The sequence below is a fragment of the Trichechus manatus genome, unplaced genomic scaffold (genome assembly GCF_000243295.1).
Source record: "Trichechus manatus latirostris isolate Lorelei unplaced genomic scaffold, TriManLat1.0 scaffold00088, whole genome shotgun sequence".
NCBI lineage: Eukaryota > Metazoa > Chordata > Mammalia > Sirenia > Trichechidae > Trichechus > Trichechus manatus.
The window spans coordinates 5,416,344-5,442,094 of record NW_004444024.1 but is presented as its reverse complement, the minus strand read 5'-3'; the positions used below and the strand labels follow the sequence as shown (position 1 = coordinate 5,442,094).

The window sequence follows — 25,751 nt, the reverse complement described above, 5'->3', positions numbered from 1 at the left end:
TAAGACCTTCAGAAGGAAACAAAGTCTGCCCCTCTCCATTACTTTAACTTCTCTTTCTGGTTCAGGCCAGATGAACTTGGACCTTCTTAGTATTGCCCTTGATAAACCACCTCTATATTAAATTAAAGGATCCTGGTGGTACAGGAGTTAAGTGCGTGGCCGCTAACTGAAAGGTTGGCGGTTCCAACCCACCGGCTGCTCCACGGGAGAAAGATGTGGCAGTCTGCTTTCGTAAAGATTACAGCCTTGGAAACCCTACGGGGCAGTTCTACTCTGTACTATAAGGCCACTATGAGTCAAAATCAACTCAAAGGCAATGGGTTTGGTTTTTCTGGTACAGTATATTAAGTCATGCCCTTAATATTCACTGAAGGGCAGAGCAAAGAATGGCCATAATATCTGCTATTATACCTGCTCCTTCTATCACTCAGTATATAACATACATGTGTAAAACATATATATCCTGATTATGTTACCCTTTTTGCCTTGGCTGCCAGGAAATTCAGAGCTGAATGTGAAGTTCAACGACAATAACTTTGTTGACCCTTATGGCTGAAATACTAGTTAAGGGTTTTTTTTCCCCTCAAGTCTTTATTTCCTCTTTACACTGTATGGCATTATATGTATCCTAAAACTAGTTGTTGTCGAGTTGATTCTGACTCATGGCCCATGTGTGTCAGAGTAGAACCGTGTTCCACAGGGTTTTCAATGGCTGACGTTTCTTCCAAGGCGCCTCTGGGTGGACTCAAACCACCAATCTTTGGGTTAGCAGCCGAGCAAATTAGCCGTTTGTACCACCCAGGGACTCCACATGTATCCTAAATTGCCTCAAATTCTGCATTACGCAGGGTAGAGTACAAACAGACGCTTATAGTGGGAGATGTCACATGGTTCAATTTGGCACGTTGTTGAACCACTTAACCTACTGGATGGGTGTGTTAAAGTCTGAGTTCAGATTTTTATCCTCTCCCACCTACCCAAGATAACACCCACAAGGCTTTACCTGGATGGGAAAGTAGTCTCGAAAGTAGCGCCACACAGCCCAGTTTCGGACCCACTGTGACCTCCTGCCACCTTCCGGGAAACAAAACACAATTTGGGAAGGAGTGGGGATGGGGTGAGGGGGGAGACTTGGGCAAGGCAGACAAGAAAGGGGAGTTGAAAAGTGCCACAAGGCCCCAAGGAAACTGGGAACATGGACATTCCAGTTTGAAATCCTGAGGTAGATGACTATCACCCTATGCAGCACCTGCCCCCCTTTCCCTAGACCCCCTTCTACATTCACTCTCTTGTGTTACATAAACCTTGATTGAGAGTGAGCTCCTATGAGGACCAAAATGGCGCCCTTTAAGGAGCTTTTACCCACTCCTCGAAACCACACTCTGGCCTAGCCCAATGCTCTTCGTGAAGTAGGTGCAGAAGGGAGACAGTCACAAGGGTGAGGGGAGGGGGTAAGCCGAGGGAGGCCGCCAGTTCTGGTACCTTTGTTGGGCGTGTTCCAGTCAAACACCAGCCAGGTGAAGTAGAGCACGGTGATGAGCCACCAGTCAGTGCAGAACGTGTACATGAGGATGACGCTGCAGGCCACTCCTGCGGGGGGCACACAGATGGCCACAGGTCAGGCCCTGCTCCCCCAGGGATGGGCCTCAGTCTCCCCTCTGGGAAGTGGAGGTCTGGGGTCCTGAACCAAGACTCACCAAGTGACTAAGTGAGCATTTATCATGGCACTAAGCTAGGCACAGCTGGGGCCACAGGCAAAGGGGGTTTGTGACCATGTCATGTGAGAAATGGCTAAGGGAATGCTCAGTATGGGGAGGAACAGGCTCACAGGGACACAAGTGGCAGTCCTGGCATCAAGGGGCAGAGGGGCTCACTGTTGCCTGGGCAGCAGTCCTGGAGGAGGTGGGCTTCAGCTTCCTGTGTCTGTTCTTCAAGCTATTCTTTCTGTCCTCTCCTTGCTCGTTCTCCTCACCCAGTGTCCAGTACATAATTACCATGGGGGAGGGGAGGGAACACCTTCCAAGAGCCACTACATCTCGGGATTTCGGCTAAGCCACTGTCTGTGAGACAGGGTAAATTTTACCCCATTTTGGAGATAAGAACACTGAGGTTCAAGGGGTAAGTAACTTGCCCACGGTCACCTGGCAGGACAGTGGCGGAGCCAGAATGCAAACCCAGGTCTGACTATAAAGGCCATACTCTGTGCACCAGACTTTAGTAGTTCACCAAAATTAGATGTCCCAGACTGTCACTGGAAGAACCTGCGTGAGGGGATTTCTGCTGCCCCCCACACGCCAAAGAAGCTTCCACCTTGTGAGGGCTGGGGGCAGTGACAGAACCCATCAACCTGCCTCTCCTCGAGAACCTTAACAGGGCACTTAGAAGCCTCCTCTGGGGCCAGTTTCCATCTAGTCACTCTGTTCTGGCCACAGCCATGGCACAAGGTTGAATAACTTGGCACAGCAGGGAAGGAAAGTCAGTGCCAAGCCTGGTTTATCTCATGACTCGCCCCCAGACGCCCTCATGGGGCTTGTCTCTTTCCAATTCCTGTCCAGACTTCAAGGCCTAGCTCAGATCTCATCTCTTCAAGAAGCGACCTCCAGTATCATACTATCCCACATCATGAATCTCTCACCTCTGAGAGACTTAAAAAAAAAAAGAAAAACCCACTGCTGTCAAGTTGATTCTGACTCATAGCAACTGTATAGAACAGAGTAGAACCGCCCCATAGGGTTTCCAAGGCTATAATATTTATGGAAGCATATCACCACATCTTTCTTCCGTGGAGTGGCTGGTGGGTTCGAACAGTTCGTGTTTTGATTAGTAGCTGAGTGCTTAACCTCTTGGGCCCGTGGCATCCAACACAGGGCTAGAGGGCAGCAGGCGCTCCCAGCTGGTGGAAGAAGCATAGCCTCCTTCCAGCACCCTCTCCATTGCCCAGGGAGAGAAGCCAACTCGTGCTGTGTGCCCACCCTGTGCTGGGCACTGAGCTGGTCAGAGGTGCTCCAGGGCTCCCTGGCTCTGGAGCTCATCTTCTCTTCTTCCCACCATGCTGAGCTTCCTCTGGTTTCCTCAGGGAGAGGGTAGGGCCAGACACAGATTCTCCAGGAGCCTAAGAGTTCCTGGAGGGCAGGGGAATAGTGGCCCCTGTCCTCCCCAGTCCAGTCCTGTTCTAGACTCCTGGGCTAGCATCTCTCCAGGGTAACTCAAAATAGAGCACAACTACCTTGGGAGGGGCAGTAAACATGGAGCAGCCAGGCATCCAGTTTTTCAGGACCAGCTTAGGAGTGTGACATCACAGATACGGAAGATGAGTCTCTAGGGAAGCACGTGCAGCCTAGGAGACCCTGTTAAAGGCAAACTGTGAAGCACTTGAGACAACTTGGTGAATGGCTATATCTAAGTTAAGGCCACTTACGAGTCACTCACATTGTCTAGCAGTTTGCCTCTGGTCCCCTTTCTTAGGTCTGGAAAAAGGACCACTCTAGCTCCATAGACGCCACAGGTATCCAAACTCCTTTACAGGCTATGTGGATGCTCCAGGGTCCATGGGGTTCAGGCTAGAGTCTGAGCAGCCTGGGGAAGTAGCTGCTGGCAAACCCTTAACTCTTCTGAGGGGTAGAGGACCAGAGGGGGCTGAGTTCCAGGTCCTGTTGCCTAGAGGTCTGGTCTCCCTGGGAAAGAGGATATCCCTGCCTAACTGTCCTTCCTTTGATGCTAAGGCAGCCTGGAGGGAGGAGAAGAGAACCAACTAAGAGTCCAGAGACTGTGTTCCAGTCCCAGGCTTTCTCAGCTGGGGGGCCCACTCCTCCCAGCCCCTGTGTGTCCACAGCCCCTATCTCACAGCACTCATCATTGCTATCTGCCTCCTCCATTATCCTCCCTTTGACAGACAGCCCATGGGCTCCTTGGGAACTAGAACGAGGTCAGACTGATCTCTCCAGTCTGTGTAACCAACACAGGAAAGGCTTATTGAGCAAGAGAGTGAACTAAGCCCACCAAATGACCTTCTTTTCTCAGAGCCTAACCATCATCCTCTAAACAACAGGCCAGGAACCCTGTTCCACCTCTAAGGTTGTGGGGCCACAGGAGAAAGCAATGTCACTGGTCAATAAGATAAAAACAATGTACCTGTAACACCCTTTCTGCTCCACACATGGGAGGCTCAGGATCACCTTCACATACCACTCCTGCCCCATACATCAGGTGGCTCACAAAGTAGCTAGTGATACAAAACTCTGGACCCCTAAGGTACTGCGTGCAGGGCAACCTGTGGGTACTTGGTGGTGGGGGAGGCAGCAGCATGGCCCAGGGAAGTATAGACTCTGGGGCCACACAGACCTAGAGCCTTGGCTCTGCCACTTACTGGCCATGCCCACCCCTGGGCCTTAACTTCCTTACAGGTTGCTGGGAGGATTAACTGAGAATGTTTAAAGAGGGCTTAATACAGAACCTGGCACACAATACAGAGGCACAGCAAGGGGAAGCTTAGAGAGTGGGAGGAGGGCACCAGATGAGGCAAGGAATGACATTCCAAGGTGCCATTAATATGAAAGGCACCTGACTGAGGCAGCCAGAAAAGAGGAGGGAAGGCATTTCTGCTGACTCATCACCACCATCAACATCTACTCATCTTGAGGAAACCCTGGCGGTGTACTGGTTAAGAGCTACCGCTGCTAACCAAACGGTCGGCAGTTCAAATCTACCAGGGCCTCCTTGGAAACCCTCTGGGGCAGTTCTGCTCTGTCCTACAGAGTTGCTATGAGTCAGAATTGACTCAACAGCAATGGGTTTGTTTTTTATTTATTTATCTTGAAATGGGGGTTGGGGGACAATACAACTTAGAGATTGCCCCTGGGCGCTCATTATCCTTGCTATACCCCTGACACAGTAAGTGTCTGATATGGAGGTCCGTGGACTTGGATGGGAAAAAAAAGGACATCTGTATTTTTACTCATCTCTTAAGAAATTTAGCATTTCCTTCACTTGTGAATGCAGCTAACACACCAGAGTAGTATTAGCAGTACCTGTTGATAGAGACACCAATAGAAAGCAAAGGTATTTTCACATCACATTGCAGATACCTTGAAATATCATTTATTCATCATTACTTAAGAATTTACAGTAATTATTACAACTGCTGCTAGAATTTTTTATTTAATCTTTTAATTAACGTATACTATTAAGTTTGTTTTTTTAATGTGAATATTTATACTTCAATATCATTGGTTTCCTTTGGGGAAATCTTTGAAATCCAATGTACTTTATGTCATACATTTAAAAACACTGAGAAAGGGTTCATGGCACAAAAATGGTGAGAAACCTCTGGTCCAGGGGGAGGCTGACAGGGTCCTGGCAGCCTTTGCATCACTGGGCGAGCCCTGGCCAGCGGGTTTGGGTGGTAGCAGGAAGGAGGGGCTGGGGCTGCTCAGGCAGTAATTAGCAGTGGCTCAGCAGACCTGCCCATCTACCCAGGCCTAGTTCCCACCTTCATGAAGGCGCTGGGAAGATGCTGGGCTGGTTTCTGGGATGTGGTTGGACCTGATAGATTGTTAACCTACAGCCTGGAGCCAGTCCCCATCGTGTGGGATGGGGTTCTACTAGCTGCTCAGTCTCCTACCAGCCAAGCCCTGACCCACTAAGATAGGGATGGTGGTGGCTTGTGGGGTGTAACTGGAGGCTAAGAATGCTGGTGCAGCTGACTAGGCAGGGATCTGGGAGGCTGGAGTCCCCGGGTTCTTATCCTGGCCCTACTAACTCCTTTCATGTGACACTGGGCCAGGCTCTGCCCCCAGTGGGCCCCTGTTCCCTATCTGAACACTGTTCACTCCAGTGTAGTATTCTAATAAGTGGCCACATACAGGCAAAGTTGGGGCTTTGAGCCCCGAGGGAGCCAGTTTAATTTGTTCCCCAGACCGGTATTTATCTTTTTGAGGCCATAAATCCCTGTAAGAATCTATCTGATACAGCAATGACTCTTCTCCCCAGAAAAACGTGCATACACTCTCACATATGTCTTTGCGTTTAATTTTAGGGGCTCAAGGACACCGCCCCGAAGCCCACCCTTGGGCCTAAGGATGAAGACTGGCTGTTTCAGACCTGGTTCACTAATCCTGGACTCCCAGGCAAGGCCCGTGCATGGGCTTCTGCTCACATCTCTACTCTGCCACTTAGTAAGCTTCAAAGTCTCAATTGTCATGGAACCTCTCTGAGTTTCCATTTCCTCACCTTGAAGTGGGGATTCAGGGAAAAACATGTGAAGTGCCTGGTACATTGTGGGGGGTTGACATATAGCACTCCTGTCCCACCCCTCTGCCCTGCAGCTGCCCTGGATGCATGGTATCAGAGCCCCCCATTCGTTCTGGAAGGATGGTTGCCCTGCACCGACATGGTAACTCCTGATAGTCTCCAATCAACCCGGACAATCCTGAAGAGCGCGTAGCTCCCAAGACTCACTCACAGGCTCTGGAATATACTCCATGATGCTTTGCAGCAGGTTTGTCTGACCTGACATGCTGGGGAAACTGCCTTTTATGCTGAGGACAGGGGGCCTGTGGGAGGGAGAAGCTTCTAGGAGAGCAGGGGGTGGCCTTCTACCCTCCCTCCCTCCAATCCACAATGTCCTGAACCTGGCCTGGATGGCCACCCACCCAGTCTTGCAGAAGGAGCAATCGAAGCACTGACATGGGAAGTGTTGACAGACAGAAGGGAGTAGGCATTAAACTGGCCAAGGCAAAGCAGCTGGGAAATATGGTCAATAGAGGGTGGATGATGGCTGGGGCTGAGGCTGGAGGATACTTCCCAAAAACAGCTCCCATATAATGGGTGCCCACTTTGACCAGGCCCTGTGCTAAATGCTTTCATCCTTACCTCCAATCGCCACAAGAGCCATGTGAGGTAGTCAGATTTTCCTCGCATTCAAAATGCAGAAGCTAACAGAGAGCTCAATGACCTGTGTAAGGCCACAGAGCTTATTTGCAGTAGTCAGGACTCAAGCCCAGCACCACATATCCCTAAGGCAAAGCATCATGACTGCTGGAAAATGTTTACTGGAGAACAGCGTGGCACGGTGGAAAAAGCACAGGCTTTAGGGGTCCGACAGACCTGGATCCAAATATGCATGACTTTGGGCAAGGTACCTACCATCTCTGGGACTTGAGTTTCCCATCTATAAAATGGGAACCATATCACCACCTCCCACTGAATCTCACTGAGTGCTCATGCTTGTCTAGGGGGTGAGTACTTGATCCAGGATCCAAAAGGTGGTGAGTAAGTGGGAAGATGTTCTTCAAGGGCTGCCCGTAGCCCTCACTGCTTACCCCTGCAGAGGAGAGCTTCTGCTCTAACCTCTGTGGGGGAGGTGGCCCCAGCCTGCCTGCCCATCTGCCCTCTAAGCCCCAGCTTACCCATCACAAGGAAGGACAGGACCCACTGCAGCACTGAGATGACCTGTAGCTGCTTTTCCACCTTGGATCTATTGAGCCAGGTGATGGAGAAGAGGTCCTGGAGGGCCGAGAGGATGCTGGAGCCTGTGCCTGCAGCAGAGGGCAGATGTCAGCCTGATGCCACCCTTCCCTTGAGCTTCAGAGTCCCCACCCCAACGCACCTCCCACAAATACCATCCTAGATGTTAGAGGAGCAGGGGCCACAGATTCAGCCAGACGCAGGTTCAAACCCTGCCCTGTCTCCCAATAGCTTTGTTAACTCTGGGCTCTTCATATGCTTCCCTATGCCCCAGTTTCTGTATGTACACAATGGAAATGGTGTCCCCCTCATAGAGTAGTTTCGGACACCAAATGCAATATCTAAAGAGGCTAGCCCTAGGGCTGGGCCTTGGGTAGGCTCTCCGTAACTGCCAGTTCTCTTCCCTCCCCCAGCTCCAACCAAACTCCTGTCCTTGTTCTTTATCTAGATCTAGTACAAATATTTGATCTTTGCTATCTGTCTGTGAGGCCAAGGACACAGGTGCAATATCCAATTTGCAATGTTTTATTTTTTTTTTCTTTAAGTGTACTTTGAGCATCCCCTAATCCCTTCCCTGTGCCCCTTATCTCTGAGGCTAACACCTCTTCCCCAGCAGCTGAGTCCGTTTACCCCCTCCCAATAACACCAATACCACCACCACCACCACCAGACATGAACACTGGCCCCCAGGCCTTCAGAGAGATGTATACTGTCAGCTTCATCTCAGTGCCCCAAACTTGGGACCTGGAGAGGAGACAGGTAAAAGCCTTTGCTTCCCCAAAGGGCCCAGTGGTCAATGAACTGCAGGCAGCCCGGAGGATACCAAGGGCTAGAATTACGTTTGCTACCAAGGAAGTGCCAAGCCTGGGAGTTAGGACAAGATGTGCCCATTTAATTGGCTCTGTGGCTGTGCCCCAGGAAGATGCTCTGAACTCCCAATAGCTGCTGCCTCCCAAACAAATGGTAATGGAGAGAAGGTGGCCTGATGGTCACTCTGACATCTCATGACTAACCGCTTCCTACAGCAGACTGGACCCCAAGGCCATGGCTCAAGGAGTGCTAAAGGAAAGGGCTCCTTGGAGTCACCTTGTCCAGCCCCCTGCCTTTGGATCAGGGCTAAACAACTGTGGCTTATGGCAGTCCTCTTGCTTGGGGCCAGGGGTAGAAATTCCACATTGGTGACATACCCCTAACTGAGATATCTCCAAATCTCCAACAGCCAAGAAGACCTAAAAATCCTTCTTTGTGCCTAATCCAAATCCTTATGCTAAGCTTATTACCAAAAACCAAACCAAACCCATTGCTGTGGACTTGATTCCGACTCAAGTGACACCATAGATCTACCCCATAGGGTTTCCAAGAAGCCCCTGGTGGATTTGAACTGCCAGCCTTTCAGTTAACAGCCATAGCTCTTAACCACTATGCCACCAGGGTTTCTGCTAAACTTAGTAGGTCTCATAATTAGATAAGGTCAGAGTGCAGGAGCTGTAGACCATCTTGTTCAACCCTCACCTCATTATACTGTCTGGAAATTGAAGGCCTGAGGGACTCTTCCAAATCCCACAGCAAGTCCAGTCAAAGCCCAGGCTTTTCCCACACTGCCCATTCTGTTCTTATCCTGCCTTGTCTAGCCCCAACTTGCACCCACAGCCCTGCTCTGCTAACAAAGTGAGGCATGTTCATAAAGTCCACTGAGGAATAAGGATTGTTGCTTCTGGAGAGGGAAGGCAGAGGGAGGGCTGGAACTCTGCATTCCTCAGGCCTGGGACCTCTCAGCTGCCTCCTGACTGGATAATCCCAACCTGGCTGACCAGAACCCAGCCCCAGGAGCTGGCCTGTCCATGGAGGCTGGGTCCCAGGCTCCAGTGGAAGCTCCCTATGAACCTATGAAATATCAAGTCACTGCTCTTTCTGTCTAGAACGCCTCTCCCCACCTTGCCTGTCTGATGATCCTCTAACCCTCCTTCAAAACCCAGACAGGGCAGCACATCCTCCAGGAAGCCTTTCCTGGGACCCTCCCTCTGGGCTCCCACTACCCCTCACCTGGTACTAACTGCTGATAACAAATCCATTCTTCCATCAGACTGGGAGATCCCTGAAGGTTGGCCTGGGTCAACGCATGTCTGGGTCCCCAGTGCCCTGCCAAGGCCTGGTTGAGAGCATGTACTCAGAAAGGTTTGCTGAATGAAAGGAAGAGCAAGTTTCTGCTATGGCCATTCCGTGGGCCCCTTGGCTCCCTGCCTGCAGGGCTGAGTGGCAGGTATGATGCCAAGAAGCCCACGAAGCTTTGGGGCCTCCAAAGCACTTCGATAGGTATACTCTGATTCCCCAGTGAGTTTGGCATCATCACCCCCATTTTGATACTGATGGAGAAAGGCTCAGAGAAGTGACATGACCAAAGTCACTCAGCCAGAAGATGGCAGAAGTGGACTCAATTCAGGCCCAAACTCCAGGCCTGTGCTCTGGCCCTATGTTGCAGGTTTTTCCAAGTGCCTTCTGTCTTCTCCACACAACAAAGCTGGGGGGATGCTGGGAGGGGACAGGGGTAAATGAAAGACCTGTTCTCCTTCAGAGGGCAGGTAAAGTGGCAGCAGACATTGGGGTTCCAGTCCCAGCTCTACCACTGATTCCCATGTAACCTTGGCCAAGTCACCTCACCTCTCTGGGCTTCCGTTTCTCATCTATAAAATAGAGTGCAAGAGGGAGAAATGAACTGCATGGTCCCTTGGATTGCTCTGATTCTGAGGTCCACCCTCCTGAGGACTCCTGGCCAGGTATTTGGGACCTAGACACTTTCCACCTTGCAGCAGCCCTGGTGCAGTTGCCCAGAGAGATGGGAAGTGAGGATTCAGTTGGGAACCCCCAGGTCACTACCAGTCCTTGCCACCAAGCTGTCAGCACTTCCTCTGCCCCAGGTGTGGCTGGGAGGGGTCCAGGAGAAGCTGGTGTGGATGCCCATGCTGCTATCAGATGCCACCAGTGCCACCTTCATACCCAGCCTGAGTGCTCCCAGCACCTGGATGGGGCCAGCAGGGAGCCTCAGCATCTAGCTAAGTCCCAGTCAAATCTGCTCCCCTGCCACCCTCCAGCCTCTCTCGGCACACCCATACACCTTCACACTCTCACAGCACCAGTCCCACCATAGTTAGACCTATTCACTTGGCCCCTTTGCTAGTGAGTCCTGGTTGTCAGGGCTGGTACCTGATTCATCTGTGTGCCCAGAGCTTTGCATGGGGCCTGATGAGAGAAGGAACCAGTAGAGGTTTGTGAACGGGTGAGCGAATCCATAAATCCTAGAGGCAGTTGAAGGCCTGGACCCACAAGTTAGACTGAGCTGCTAGGCAGGAAGGCCAAGCCAGCCCCACCACTGAGGAACCCGGAGACAGAGTGAGCCTCTCGCCCTCCCTGAGTCCCAGTTTCCCACCTTTGAGAACAGAACCCCCTACCTACAGACTCTTTTTTTCATGGGAGGAGAAGGGTGAGGCTATAGTAGAATAAATTGACAAGTCCTGTGACAAAAGATTCCCAATAGAGGCCTTCCTGGGTTATGAACAAGTTCAGTTTCTAAGTGTGTCTTTAAGTCAAATTTGTAGGTTAAGTCAGAACACGTAGGTACGGTTAGTATCTAACATCACTCAAATGTTCATCTTAGTATACAGTGTACCTTTCTATGCATAACAAACATTGAAGAAACACTTCCATATACACTAAAACATCTTTAACCTAATAATACAGAAATAATAACGTTTTGATGTGCATTGCAAAGTAGCACTCCTTTGTTATTATGAACCATTTCATGTAGCCCCAATTTTTACTATAATAGGCTTGGGGGAGCTGGTTTGTAACTACGGGTTGTAACTATGGGCTGTACACAGGTGGGAAGTTCGTAACTGGGGACTGCCTGTAGTCTATTCAAATAGCTGCTCCCTCCCCAGCCCCAGCACATTTCACCACTTATTCGCACAGCTCATTTGCTCCTAGATTTGTGAAGGGCAGAGGGAGAAGAACTGCCAGAGAAGTCTGAAGCAGCTTTTTTACCACCCAGAAATGTACCACCTTCCCCATGACTATAGGGTGCTTCACTGTCCCACAGCACTCCCCGGGAAGATAGGCAAGGCAGGGACTGTCAACCCCATTTCACAAGAAGGAAACTGAGGTGAAGTGAACCCAAAAGAGGTCAAATCACCTGTTCGAAGCGTGGATATAGTGGAGCCAAGACTCGAGGCAGGTATTTGGGCTCTGAGTCCCTCATCATTTCCATGATGCCACGCTATTGCAGGCTGGCCCCCACAAAACAAACCAGTCCACACCCAGAATTCAGGAACACACCCCCAGCTACGGGATGGCTGCCGGCTCTGCCCCATACCAGGCCCCAAGTCTAGTGGGGCCTTCTCCTACAGACTGGCTGTGTTAGGAATGTGAACCCCCACCTTCGTGCTCCCACAAGTTCCGTAAGTCGAGCTCCTGCTGTGAGGGCTAAACCAGAGCTGCCTGCAGTAGTGGAGACAAATGTCCATCTGTCCCAGGGGCCTGGCCCAGGGTAGGGGTGGTGATGGATGTGTCTGGATACCTCCTTGCCCAACATCTGATAGCAGAGTGACCCCTTGGCTGATGAAACCAGAGTTTGCTGGGCTTCATCTCACACACTCCAGAGGGCAGCAGAGTCTGAGCCCCAGCCCCCACAACCATAGAAGGGTCCTGGGTCAGTCCTGCCCCTACCTTGCTCTGTGACCTCAGGCAAGTCACTTAACCTCTCTTGGCTTCAGTTTTCTGATCTGTAAAATGAAGATAACGATCCCCACCTCACAGGGTTGTTGGGAAATTCAATGAAAAAAACCTGCATTAAGAGGCAGCTGGCATTTATTAGGTGATTAAAGGGTAGCCACTGTCATTGTTTATCGTCTACCGTAGTGAGAAGGGGTAGAAATAATGAGCAAATGCAAAGTTTTCCAAGACGTGTGTGGTCATGACATTGTGTGATAGAAGCAGGTAGTGGCAGGAAAGGCTCCAAGAAAGTGGTGAGGCCTTGGCAGGGCCCTGAAGACAAGATCTGGGGAGAGAAAGAGGAGGAAAGTGGGCACCGTGATTGGGAAGAAGTGCCAAAACAAGGACTCGGAGGGAGTTATAATGAGGTAGGTGTCAACACGGAACGTGCAACATCCCAGAAGTGGGGGCTCATGCTTATCTAAAACAGAAGTTGAGAATAGAGAAGAGCTCAAGTAGTCAACAGTGGCTTCCTGGAGGAGGTGGGTGGGGCTAAGACCCGAAACACGGAGCACCTCTGAGGTGCCAAGCACTGTTCTAGCGCTATGGAAACAGCAGTGAACACAGCAGATAATGTCCCAGCTATCAGCAGCTTAAATTCTGCTAAGGGAGAGATAAAACACCTACATGTAAACCTATGATGTAACATCAGGCAGCAACGATAGCTATGAAGAAAAAGAATTTGGGGTAATGAGGTAGAGAGGGGGGCAAGAGGATCTGTGGCACGTGCAGCAGGAGGCACTGGGCAGGGCCAGCCTCCCTGGGAGGCAGAAGCACATATGAGGAAGCACTGTCTACGGAAGAGATGGGCAAATCAAGCTCCTGGACAGCCCACACTGCTTCCTCCCCACCTCCACTACCAGCAGCTGGGGAGGGGGCTTGCCAGCCTGGAGATGGTGCAGAGACAGGAGACTGGGAGGCCTTGGTGAGTCACATCCTGGACAAGCTGCAGTTTCCTCATTTGTACCGTGGCACTAATACCTACCTCGCCAGACTGTTGCGAGAATTAAATGAGATAACACATAGGCAAGAGCTTCATAAAAAGTAAAGAGCTGCATGAATGCTGGTTAATTATCAAGTGAGCCTTGCTGTCCTCTCCTGTTGAATGAGTGTAATAACCCCTGCTGTGCCCTGGCGCACAGGCTTTGGCATCAGATCAACTTGGGATTCAATTTCTGGTTCTGACTCTTACCTGCTATGTGACCTGGAAAGTCACTTCCACTCTCTGAGACTCAGTTTCCTCTTTAGGTATGACCAAGGACTGTTGTGAAGAGTGTAAATAACACCTAGAAAAGGGTCAGAGCATCTGGCTTATCTGTCAGAGAGCTAGAAAGATGCCAGGAATGTGACAGAGGTGTCAACAGCCTCAAGGGCTCCTCAAGTGGGGAGTCATCCTGCTCACATCCCCAGACCCAAGAACACCACACCTGGCTCCACCTGGGCCTAAGGTGACTGCCTACTGCCAGATCCAGAGCTCTTCCCTCAGTCCCCAGGTGCTAAGTGACAGTAAGGAAGTCACCACCAAACTACTCCAAAGGGCTGGGTACAAGCCTGCATGGAGGCAGAGGGATGGACATGCAAACCCCTGGCAGACCCTTCCGGCCCCAGGTAGGTCCAGGAAGCTAGTGAAGCCAAGTGCCAAATAGATGCCATTTCTTTAAGGCCAGAGGTGAGCTCTCTTCTAGGCTCCCTCTGGCACCTTTCAGCAGGAGCCCACACGTGTGATGATGAGAGAGCCAGTCATGCAAAGATGCCAACTCTGGAGAGCCAGGCCTGATGGTTTAAAGGGTCCCAGTCCAGGGCAAGGCTCCCGAGCCTCACACACAAAGCTGTTCCCACCCAGCACTGCACCACATACTCAGCCAGAGACTCCGGCCCTCCAGGACATCTCCCCACACTCTTTGCCCTGCTTTTAATCCCTCAGGTAAAGTCCTGTCGCCTCCAGGTCTGCTTTGGTCAATTGTTCACCACCTACTTCCCAGGCACCTAGGAGGCACTGAGTGCTGACCCCTTGGAGACCAGCCTGCCAACCTGTCCTCTGGGAAGCCTTCCTTGCCCCCCAGGTTGGAATCATCACACCCTGTGCCCCCACCTCACTGCTGTACTCTGCCTTTCTCATTATGGGATAGGGTGTGTGTTTATTTGCAGGGACCATATCCGATTCATTTGGGTCCCCGTGTCCAGTGAAAGGTCAGGCACAGAGCAGGTGTCTGGTCAGTGTTTGCTGAATGACTGAATGCTCGAATGGGACTGCAATGACTAAACTGGGCCTGGAAAAGAACAGAGATAAACCCAGTCCACAGCTGACTGGCCTGTGCCATGAGGGGCAAATAGAGCTTTCTGGGGAATCAGGAAGGAAAGGTTTCCCTAGGCTGGAGGGGTTGGGGTTAAAGGTAAGGGCAACAATGGAAGGCTCAGGAAGAAGGGAGATGAGTGGAACCCAAATGTTAACATCTAACCAACAAGCACTTTCTAAGCACCCTTTAAGGCCAGGCTCTGTCCTAGGCCAGGAGCTTCAAGACCCTTACTCTCCTCTGCTTCTTGGATACCTGCTAGAGGCTGAGCTCTGCTCCTAGGCCCTACACCCCAGATACAGCTGGGAAGACACAGCTGTGAACAATTATACACAGAAGGGTAAGTTAGGGTGAGAGAATCCAGGGGAGGCCCCCACTCAGCCTAGGGCATGTTCTCAAGGATGCCTTCCTGGAAGAAATAACACCTCAGGTAGATGGAAAGGATGATTAAGAGTTTGCCAGGCTGGCAGGAGGGACGTAAGGGGTCAGGACTCCAGGTAGTGGGAACTGCATTTGCAAAGGCCTGGAGCGGAGAGAGAGCACAGAGACAATGGAGTATGTGAGCCTAATTGATAAAGTGGAGAGGGAGGCATGAAGGACTGGAATGCCAGACCAAGGAGTCTCGATCTCCACCCTGAGTGTCAGAAAGAACCACCCAATCCCCCATCCCCTCCACCCCAAGTTCAGATGATGCCTAAGGGCCCCGAGGCAGCCAGCCAGCCATTTACCTGGTTCTAACACACTGGTGAGTTCTTTTCTGGAAGGACAAATAATCCCTTTTAAGGGTTCTGTCTTGAAAATTAGGTGTCCCTAAAGCAGAGCCCACCAGGACATCTGGCCCAAGAGGGACGCCAAACCATTGGAAAACCAACATGTTGCTGTGTGCTGGGAGGGAAGCACCTGGCCTGGGCAGTCAGGACCCCTGCACTCCTCAGGGCCTGGTGCTCAGGGTCCTGGCCAGAAGCAGGCCTCCTGGGCATCCGCAGACTTACTGGGACCCTGGCCTCTTCCTCCCCTCTGTAGGTCTCAGTTTCCCCATTAGCACTGAATTAGGGGACACCCTGGGGTAGACTAACTGAAGTCTGAGGTCTTTCCAACTTGGCCTTCTGTGCTCTGCTAGAAATCACTAGTCAATGTTTATCCACAAAAGGTTTCCCTAAAGGGAATACAAACCCTTCCTCAGGCTACTCTAGAAGCCTAGGTTTTCACATATTAGGATTTCATGAAGTGGGAGGTGAGGCCAAAGTATGCTCTCTCAGGACACCGTGTCCCCGATACTCTGGGGGCTGCAATGAAGACCCTGGACTTGATTGCTGAGGATCCCCAAGGTCTTTTCCCACGCCCACCCTCTGACCTAGCACATTAAAACAAATAGCTACTGAAGTGGGAGGGGTTGCCATGGCAACACCACCAGCTTGCAGGTACATCATCAATGAATCCCCCAAACAGGCCCCTATCACAACACACGGGTATCATGGGGAGACGGGTTCTGCTAGGGCACTTACCTGGACCCCAGCAGATGTGAGCCACATTTTCACAAGGAGGAGCTGAAGATAAAAATAAGGAGGTTGACCCCGAGGGGCCCACAGAAGTCAGAGGCAGGACTGGAATCGTATTTCTCCAGCAGAGCTGGAAGGAACCTAAAAGGGTCATCTCATTCAGCCCACCTCACTATACAGAGGAGGAAGCTGAGGGCCCAAGAAGAGTCTTGCCCAAGGTCACACAGGAAGCAGATGCAGAGTTAGGCTCCTAGCCATTTGCTCAGGACTGCGAAATCTGCTGTAATAATAAAAGGAGTTCATGTTTCCTGCTTTTGCTGACTTGCCCAAAGGGTTCACAGGTCCAGCGTCCTTAGTCTCCACTATAACCTGGACAGATACTCTTATTATGCTTCTGCCCATTTTATAGAAAAGGAGGCTGAGGGACAGGGAGGGGTAGTGTCTTGCTGAGGCTACACAGTACATTAGTGGCAGAAAAGGGACTGGACAGACCACAGGCCTGACTCCTAGCCCTGGGCTCTGCCCATGGGCCCTCAAATCTTCCAGCAGCAGCTCCATACCCAGAAGGTCCCAGAGGTGCTGGAGGCCAAGAAATGCTGACTGCACCAGGCTCTTTTCCCAAGAACTCAACTCTTCCTCCACGATGGGCCTGGATGAGCCTCCCCAGGCCTGGAGACAACATCCTCTCTGTCTCCTTTGTCTCTGCTTCTCAGTACACCAGGACCCCAGCCCAGGAGTGCTGCTCAGGAGCCTTACAATCAGGATGCCCCATCCATTCAAATATCATGCCGCTATCTGTTCCCTCTGCCTGAATGTTCTTGTCTATCTTGCTAACATCTATTCATCTTTCAAGATCCAGACCAAATGTCACCTCTTCCAGGAAGCCTTCCCTGATCACAGCAAAACTTAGTTGCCCCACCCACACCTATGAACTTTCACAATCCCCTGTGCTTCCTTCCCTGTCATGGCGCAGTCATCTTGTACACATCTCCACTGGTCTTGTTCCCTCAAAGGCAGGAACTGCAGCTGATTCATCTGTGTGTGTAGTATAGGGTCTAACACACAGGAGGTGCTCAATCGGTAAACAGAAGGACTCACACCCAGAGTCCCCAACTTGGTGAGGCTTCCTTGGATGCCCCAGAGCATGGTGTTGGGGGCCTGATGCACATGTCACCCAGGACAAATGACAAGGACTAACATGAGCATCAGTGGCAGCTGGGTGGCACAAATAGTTAAGCTACCAACTACGAGTGAAAAAACTAGTGATTTGAACCCACCCAGAGGTGCTTCGCAAGACAGGCCTGGCAATCTGCTTCTGAAAGGTCACAGTCTGGAAAACCCTATGGAGCAGTTCTACTCTGCACACGTGGGGTCGTCATGAGTTGGAATCAACTCAACGGCAAACCAAATCAACTAACAACAACAACATGAGCATCAGAGTTAGTTTACAAAGCACTCCCTATTCATGTTAACTCAAACCCTCACATCCACCCTGAGAGTTTAAGATTTCTAACTCTTTTTTTCTTTTACTGAAGAAAATCCAAAAATTGTTGCAGCAGTGCATCGACAGGGAACTATCAGAAATTCATGCGGGATTCAGAAGAGGACACAGAACGGGGGAAATCATTGCTGATGTCAGACGGATCTAGGCTGAAAGCAGAGAATACCAGAAAGACATCTACCTGTGTTTTACTGATTATGCAATGGCATTCGACTGTGTGGATCATAACAAATTAAAGATAACATTGTGAAGAAGGGGAATTCCAGAACACTTAATTGTGCTCATGAGGAACCTGTACATAGATCAAGAGGCAGTCATTCAAACAGAACAAGGGAATATAGCATGGTTTAAAATCAGTAAAGGTGTGGTCAGGGTTGTATCCTCTCACCATACTTAATTCAATATGTATGCTGAGCAAATAATCCAAGAAGCTGGACTATATGAAGAAGAATGTGACATCAGGATTGGAGGAGGACCCATCCACAACCTGCGATACCCAGATGACACAACCTTACTTGCAGAAAGCAAAGAGGACTTGAAGCACTTACTGATGATCAAAGACTATAGTCTTCGGTATGGATTACACCTCAACACAAAGAAAACAAAAATCTTCACAACTCGACCAAGAAGCAACATCATGATAAATGGAGAAAATATTGAAGTTGTCGAGGTTTTTATTTTACTTGGCTCCATAATCAACGCCCATGGGAGCAGCAGTCAAGAAATCAAACGACATATGCATTGGACAAAATCTGCTGCAAAAGACCTCTTTAAAGTATTAAAAAGCAAAGATGTCACCCTGGGGACAAAGGTGCACCTGACCCAAGTCATGGTATTTTCAATCACCTCATGCATGCGAAAACTGGATAATGAATAAGGAAGACCAAAGAAGAACTGATGCATTTGAATTATGGTGTCGGCGAAGAGTACTGAATATACCAATACAGCCAGAATGTCCCTTATTAGTGAGGATGGTGAGACTTTGTCTCACATATTTTGGACATGTTATCAGGAGGGACCATTCCCTGGAGAAGGACATCATGCTTGGTAAAGTACGGGATCAGCCAAAAAAAGGAAGACCCTCAATGTCTCAGTCATCTGGTGCTGCTCTAACAGGAATACCCCAAGTGGATGGATTTAGCAAAGAGAAGTTTATTCTCTCACAGTCCAGTAGGCTACAAGTCCAAGTCAGGACTTCAGCTCCGGGGGAACGCTTTCACCATTGGCTCTGGAGGAAGGTCCATGTCATCAGTCTTCCCTTGGTCTGGGAGCTTCTCTGCACGGGAACCTCAGGTCCAAAGGACACACTCAGCTCCCGGCACTGCTTTCTTGGTGGTACGAGGTTCCCATGTGACTCTGCTCGCTTCTCTCTTTTGTATCTCAAAAGAGATTGCATTAAAACACTAATCTTGTCAACCTCATCAGTATAACCTCATCACAGTGATAGAATTTACAACACATAAGGAGATCACATATAATCTCATCATAGTGATAGAATTTACAACACGTAAGGAAATCACATCAGATAACACAATCACACAATACTGGGAATCATGACCCATACAAGCTGATAGATATTTTTGGGGGACACAACTCAATCCATGACACTCCACCTTTTGGCCCCCAAAAATTCATGTCCTTGCAACACGCAAAATATTCTCATCATATCACAGCAAAAGTCTTAACTCCAAGTCCAAAATCCGAAAATTCCTCTTCATCTGTGAAATCTAGAATCCAAGTCATCTGCTTCCAAAGGTACAATGGCAGAACAGGCACAAGCTAGACATTTCCATTACAGTGGGAGAAACTGGAGGAGAAGAAGGGGTACTAGGCACCAAGGAAGTCAGCAGAACACATTACATTAGCCCTCAAGGCTTTGAAAAGAATCCTCTGTTCTCTCAGACAATTTACACAATAGCCCTGCTCTCCAGACTCTAGGTATTGGCCACAGTCTCCAGGTTCTGCGTGGAGGCCCCTCGGCCTTGGGCTGCTCCCTTGGCTTAAGGCGCACCGTTCTCCTAGTCCATCGGAGTGACAACTCCACCCTTAGAAACACCAGGGGCCATGGCTCCACCCTTTGAAACCCCAGAGGTCTCGGCCATACCTTTTGAGACTGAGGCAACTCAGCTTCTTGTGTTCCTTGTCTCTTCAGCTTCTGCTTCCTGTGGTCTCTCGCCCCTCAGGCCTCACGCCCGCATCTGCCCTACTGGGGCAAGTGTTCCAAAGCTCGGTAGCTCCACTGATTAAGTGCCTGGAGGCACCCCACTCTGCCAGGAAGCCTCCTGCACACAGGCACTCAGCTCCCTCGCTCTGTGGGTCAGCAAGCCTAACTCCACCGATAAGTGCCCGAAGGCACCCCACTCTGCCAGGAAGCCTCCAGCGCACAGGCACTCAGCTCTCTCGCTCCGTGGGTCGGCTCCAGCACCGTCTTGGGCTGGTCTCCTGGTTCTGCTGCTGCTGGTTCTATGTCGCTGCCACACCTCTATCTATTCACAGTTTCAAAACTACTTCCACATTTTAGGTATCTGTTAGAGCAGCACCCCACTCCCAGTACCAAATTCTGTCTCAGTCATCTGGTGCTGCTCTAACAGGAATACCACAAGTGGATGGATTTAGCAAAGAGAAGTTTATTCTCTCACAGTCCAGTAGGCTACAAGTCCAAGTCAGGGCTTCAGCTCCAGGGGAATGCTTTCACCATTGGCTCTGGAGGAAGGTCCATGTCATCAGTCTTCCCTTGGTCTGGGAGCTTCTCTGCACGGGAACCTCAGGTCCAAAGGACACGCTCAGCTCCCGGCACTGCTTTCTTGGTGGTACGAGGTTTCCATGTGTCTCTGCTCGCTTCCCTCTTCTGTATCTCGAAAGAGATTGCCTTAAGACACTAATCTTGTCAACCTCATCAGAATAACCTCATCAGTGACAGAATTTACAACACATAAGGAGATCACATATACATCTCATCATAGTGATAGAGTTTACAACACATAAGGAAATCATATCAGATAACACAATCACACAATACTGGGAATCATGACCCAGCCAAGCTGACAGATATTTTGGGGGGACACAATTCAATCCATGACACTCAACGAGATGGAATGACATAGTGGCTGCAACAATGGGCTCAAACATAGCAATGACTGTGAGGACAGTGCAGGACCGGGCAGTGTTTTGTTCTGTTGTACATGTGGTCACTATGAGTCGGAACCGACTCTACAGCACCTAACAACAACAATCTTATTTTCCAGATAGGGAGGGTGAGATCCGCTAGGGAAAGTGAGCAGCCAGGCCATGTTCCAGAAGGAAGCCAGGGCTGGAATTCTGGTCCCCTGGCTTCTAAGCCCAGGATGTGAGGAGGAGGATTGTGGTAAGCCCAGCCCCACCCACTTGGGGCTCAGTCCCAGAGCCAGCTCCTCGCCAGACTGAGAGTGTCTCCAAGGCAGGGAGCAGCTGTATCCCCAGCACTCAGCACAGGTGGGCACAGAGAAGGCCCGAGGAAGGCCTGGATAATCACACTGAAACTAAGAGCAAGTCTTCCTGCCAAGAAGGGTGGGGCAGCTCTCAGGAAGGCTTGTCCCATTAGTTATTCATTCATTCAATAAATATTTAATGAGTGCCTACTACCTGCCAGGAGCCCTAGGGTGCAGTGGTTGAGCGTTCGGCTACTAACCAAAAGGTCGGCATTTTGAATCCACCAGGCGCTCCTTGGAAACCCTATGGGGCAGTTCTACTTTGTCCTATAGGCTCGCTATGAGTTGGAATCAACTTGACAGCAACGGGTTGGGCTTGGTTTGGTTACTACCTGCCAGGCACTGTGCTAGATGCTAGGGACACAACACTGAGCAGACAAAGTCCCTGCTCCCAAGGGGCTGACATTCTCACCCTGTTATGGTCTCTGTGCAGTTGGGGAGTGGTACAAGGGAGGGGGAAAGCCACACAGAATTGGGGGAGAGGAGAATATGAGTGATGTTCTTATCCTACGATCCAGGATGGGATTAAGTGGCTGTCAACCCTCAGTTCCAGAGTCACCCCCAACCATCTAGCTACTTACTCTCACCTCCTACCAAGCCCCTGCTTGCATACCCTCAGTGATGGGGAACTCCATCCCCACCCACCCCAGTGAGTTACAGTCCTCAACAGTTTTTAGAAAGGATTCCTCCAATACATCAAAACCTCCTTCCCACTCCCTCCCTGCCCCCACTCTCCTATAAACCCCATCCTTGTTCCTGGTCTTGCTCTTTAGAGCCACAGAGAATAAATCAGCTCAGAACATCTCATGCTGAGCCCTGTGTTGAACACCAGGGATATGGGCAGGTGTCAGACAGCTCTGACCTGAAGAGTCCTCTGTTCAGGGGCAAAGGCAGGGATGCACATGTGGCTAAATTTGCAGCCTCCATACTCAGCAATACTTTGGAGATTAGAAAACAGCAACTCAGATTCCCCGCCCCCCCAAATACCTACCCACCCTACCATTCTCCCCAACAGCTGGGCCTTTTCTTTTGGCCAAGGAACCAGACACCAAGGTATCTGTTTCAATCTCTCACCCAGCACAGAACTGCCCTTCACAGAATCCATGGTCTCTCCCTGAATATTGTCACGGACAGGATGTTCACCACCTCACAACAGTGGGATCTTATCTGTAGAGGCAAACTAGGCCACTGGGGAGTGTCTTCAAGGACCAAGGATGTAGAAAGCAGGTCTAATGGAGATGCCCAGATAACACAAAACTTCCATCAGCATCCTCCCCTACTCCACCCAGTTTTTCACAAAAGCAGATCCCAGCAAGCTAAACTGGTTTACATTTCATACCAGCCCTTGCTACATCCCATGATGGAATTCCTTGCAGCCAGTAAAAAATCATGTTTTCCAGATCTGACAACATGAGGAAATGATCCTGATATGATATTAAGTAATTTGCCCAAAACCATTTGCTAGAATAGAAGTCCTTCTGAGAACAAACTCTAGACCAAAAACTTGAGAGCCAGAGTCCCTGGCTCCTGGAAGATACAGCTCACAGCCTGTGGAGCACAGACCCAAAGGAAGGGGATCTCAAAGAAGGACCACCACAGGGGGCATTCCATACCCCATTATCTGGAGACAAAGACATGGGCAAGTCTCTCTGTTCTCCTGATATAGACATCAAAGGGCACGGGGATAAAAAGGCACTCAAGTGAGAGAAGGGGTTGTCAGGGGCTATCAGGTATGATGGTGGGGCAGCACAGTCTGCTCGCTGCTCAGAACCTCTCCAAGGGCAACAAGTAGCACCCAGACCTAGAGGGGCAGACAAGGACCTAGCACCACATTGATAATCCCAAGAGGGAATAATGCCAATGTCCAGAACACAGTTAAACCATGATGCAGCTTCAGGATGGGTTACCTTGCTGCCACTAGAATGTTATAAATGATTTTAAGTAACACAAGGAAATACTTGTGATTTAATATTAAGAAGGAAAGAACAGGATTCAGAACTATTATCTACAGCATGCCCTCAACTCCATCTATATGTTGTTGTTAAGTGCTGTCAAGTTGATTCATAGTAACCCTATAGGACAGAACAGAACCGCCCCATAAGGTTTCCAAGGAGCAGCTGGTAGATTCAAACGGCCAACCTTCTGGTTAGCAGCCGAGCTCTTAACCACTGCGCCACTAGAGCTTCTTATCTATATAATACATATAAATAAAATTATAAAGAAATATAGTAAAATGTTAACAGGAAGTTATCTTTCGATAGTCAATTTACCAGAAATTTTTATTTTCTGTTTGTCTATATTTTTCGGAATTTCAGTAAGTAACATGTTTTATTTTTATAATGAAGGTGAGGGAAGGAGTAGGCAACAGTTAGTTACTAAAGAAAAATCCTAAGTAAGAGAGAGGAAGGTTCTGAGAGAGACAGACACGTAGACCAGGACAGCTGTGATAACCCCCAGGATCTTCCATATTTGTATTTAATCCCCTGATCAAGGCATCTTTTAAGGAAACCTTGGGCAGGTCATGCCTTCTCTCACTTCTTCAGTTTCTCCAACTATAAGGTGGAAGGGGGACCCCGGGGGTGGGGGGCAGAAAAAAATGAAAGAATGCTCTTCCTTGAGTGGAAAAAGTTCTGGGATCTAAACTTTGCCCCTGATTCACTGAGGACCTTAGCTCCATGCTGGTAACCCAGAAGTGTAGGCCAGACTGGAGGACACCCAGGGTCTGCTGCATCTTCTAAGTGTGCCCAACTCAGAGTTGCTGTTGAGTGGGAAGGACCCAGGTGAGAGAGGATGAGCCCTGAACTACAGCAGTGGTAGGAGAATAGAGGGAAGGCCTGGTTAGTGGAAAGACAGAGGATGGGCGTGGGGCATGTTCCGAGTCAGGAGACTGCAAAACCCATGCCAACTGCCTCATCCAGTCTCACACTGCCAAAGCTTGCTCCACCTGGTCAGGCGAGGGGGGAAGAAACTGCCAGGGACCACCAACGGTGCTGGGGGCTGGACAGGAATTATCCTTCGTAACAGAGTAGGGAACGTGGTATCACTCCCACCTCACAAAAGAGAAAAATTCAGGAGAAGGGAAGCGATGAAGCAGAGGTCACAAGAGCTGATGAGCGCCAGAGTGGAGAATGGTACCCAGACTTGACCACGATGCCAGGCTGCCTGGAGAAGACTTGGTAACCATTCTTCTCCCCTCATCTCATCTCCAGATGATCTGAGGGCAGAGGGTGCAAGCTTCCCCAAAATAAAAGGAAGGGGATGGGACTTCAACTTGGGCTGCGGCCAGTCCTCCAACAACGTGCCCTCATCATAAGGCAGCCTGCCTTAAAGCCCTTCATTACATCCTTTCCCGAAAACCTTCATTCAGTTTCACAATTCCAGAATCAAAGTCTCCAAGGCTCTGCAGACCCCTCCGCTGTGACAGCCCATCCCTCAGACCCTTCATGTGATAGCACAGATCCTCCATTAGAGCTCTCACTTCTGCCCGATGCTCACCTCGCAGGACCCCGGAGTAGGCGGCTATGAGGGTCTTCATGCTGAAGCCGGTGCAGGTCAAGGCCCCGCGGAAAGCCGCCCTACCCCGCTCCCCTGGCCCATGCCCCGGCCGCCGGGGCCAGGGCTACGCGCAGCGCACAGGAGCCCAGGGACGGCGCTGAAGCGGGCGGATACGGGCACACGGAACACAGGGAACCGGGAGCCGCGGCTGCCAAACAAAAGAGGAGAGCGAAACCAACACTGCAACCACTAGGCTCGCTGTTCGGAGCGCTGCACTTTATAACCTCACAGACGGGGAGGATCAAGACGCGGGCTGGGGCGGGGCGGGGCGTTCCGACCCGCGGCCCGCAGCACTTCCGCGCGGGGGGAGGGAGGGAAGGGTGCCTGGGTCTTGGCTTGGCGCTGGCCGAAGATAGCGCTGGCGACCCTGTGGTGTGCGGAATACGTGGAATGGTGGAGAGACATGGTGCACGAATCCTCATTCCAACAGGTGAGCCTGGTTATTCCAGCTACTCCCTCGGTCTGCCCCATCCCTCCCCAGTAGAAATTGGTATGGCCCGGCAGCTGGAACGTGGGCCGAGGAAGCAGAGCACGTGCAAGGCATTCCGAGGGCGTGCAGGCGCCTCTTTTTGTTCTTTTGGGTTGGCCTTGCCTTGGCTGCAGAGGTAAAGGTCCTGCTTATGGTCGGTGGTCTGGGATTAGTTAGGTTAGGGCTGAGCTCCTAAACCGTCCACGCTACCTTACCTTTCCAACTGTTTATCAAGAAACTCCTCAGGAGTCTTTTTAAAACCAAATAATAGTTTAACTTAAGGAGTAAAAAAGACTGCCTAGAGCATTGTGCTCTTTTAAGAACTATCTCTACGGGATCAAAGTGACAACAGCAACTGGAAAGATTAGATGGGAACCTTAGGGGGCAGTGAGTTTATGTTAATGAGGGAGGAACAACTCAGAAAAGGAGCATGAAAATGGTTGTCCAACTTGAAGAATGTAATCAATGTCACTGAATTGTACATGTAGAAAACAGTTGAATTGGTGTATGGTTTACTTTGTATAGTCTGAACAACAAAATAAAATTAAAAAAAGAATGTAAAGAAAAAAATTTTTACAACCATTACACATCAATATTTTTTAAAATACTAAATTTAAAAATAAGAAGCCCCTCAGGGGATCTGTACACTGCTGAGTGCTGGGGACCCAGGCTCATCAGCCCAGGCCCTGCCCTTGAGGAGTTCACACTGGTGGGGGCTGGCAGCCACAGCCTCACGCA

At 50.2% G+C, this 25,751-nt stretch overlaps 1 protein-coding gene across 2 annotated transcripts in view; it reads right to left on the bottom strand.

Annotated features, from left to right (window-relative positions):
* Positions 1–24,730, bottom strand: part of DGAT2 (diacylglycerol O-acyltransferase 2) — a 39,966-nt gene extending 15,236 nt beyond the window's left edge. Inside the window, exons 1-4 of one of the 2 annotated variants that reach the window (XM_023736570.1) lie at positions 24,485–24,730; positions 7,407–7,535; positions 1,483–1,590; positions 1,004–1,074 (exon numbers count right to left, since the gene is read on the bottom strand). In XM_023736570.1, coding sequence (XP_023592338.1) covers positions 1,004–1,074; positions 1,483–1,590; positions 7,407–7,535; positions 24,485–24,524 — 348 coding nt within the window. In that variant the 5' untranslated portion in view covers positions 24,525–24,730. The remainder of the gene's footprint in view (positions 1–1,003; positions 1,075–1,482; positions 1,591–7,406; positions 7,536–24,484) is intronic. The other variant, XM_023736571.1, reaches the window with a different exon arrangement.
* Positions 24,731–25,751: the final 1,021 nt, after the last annotated feature.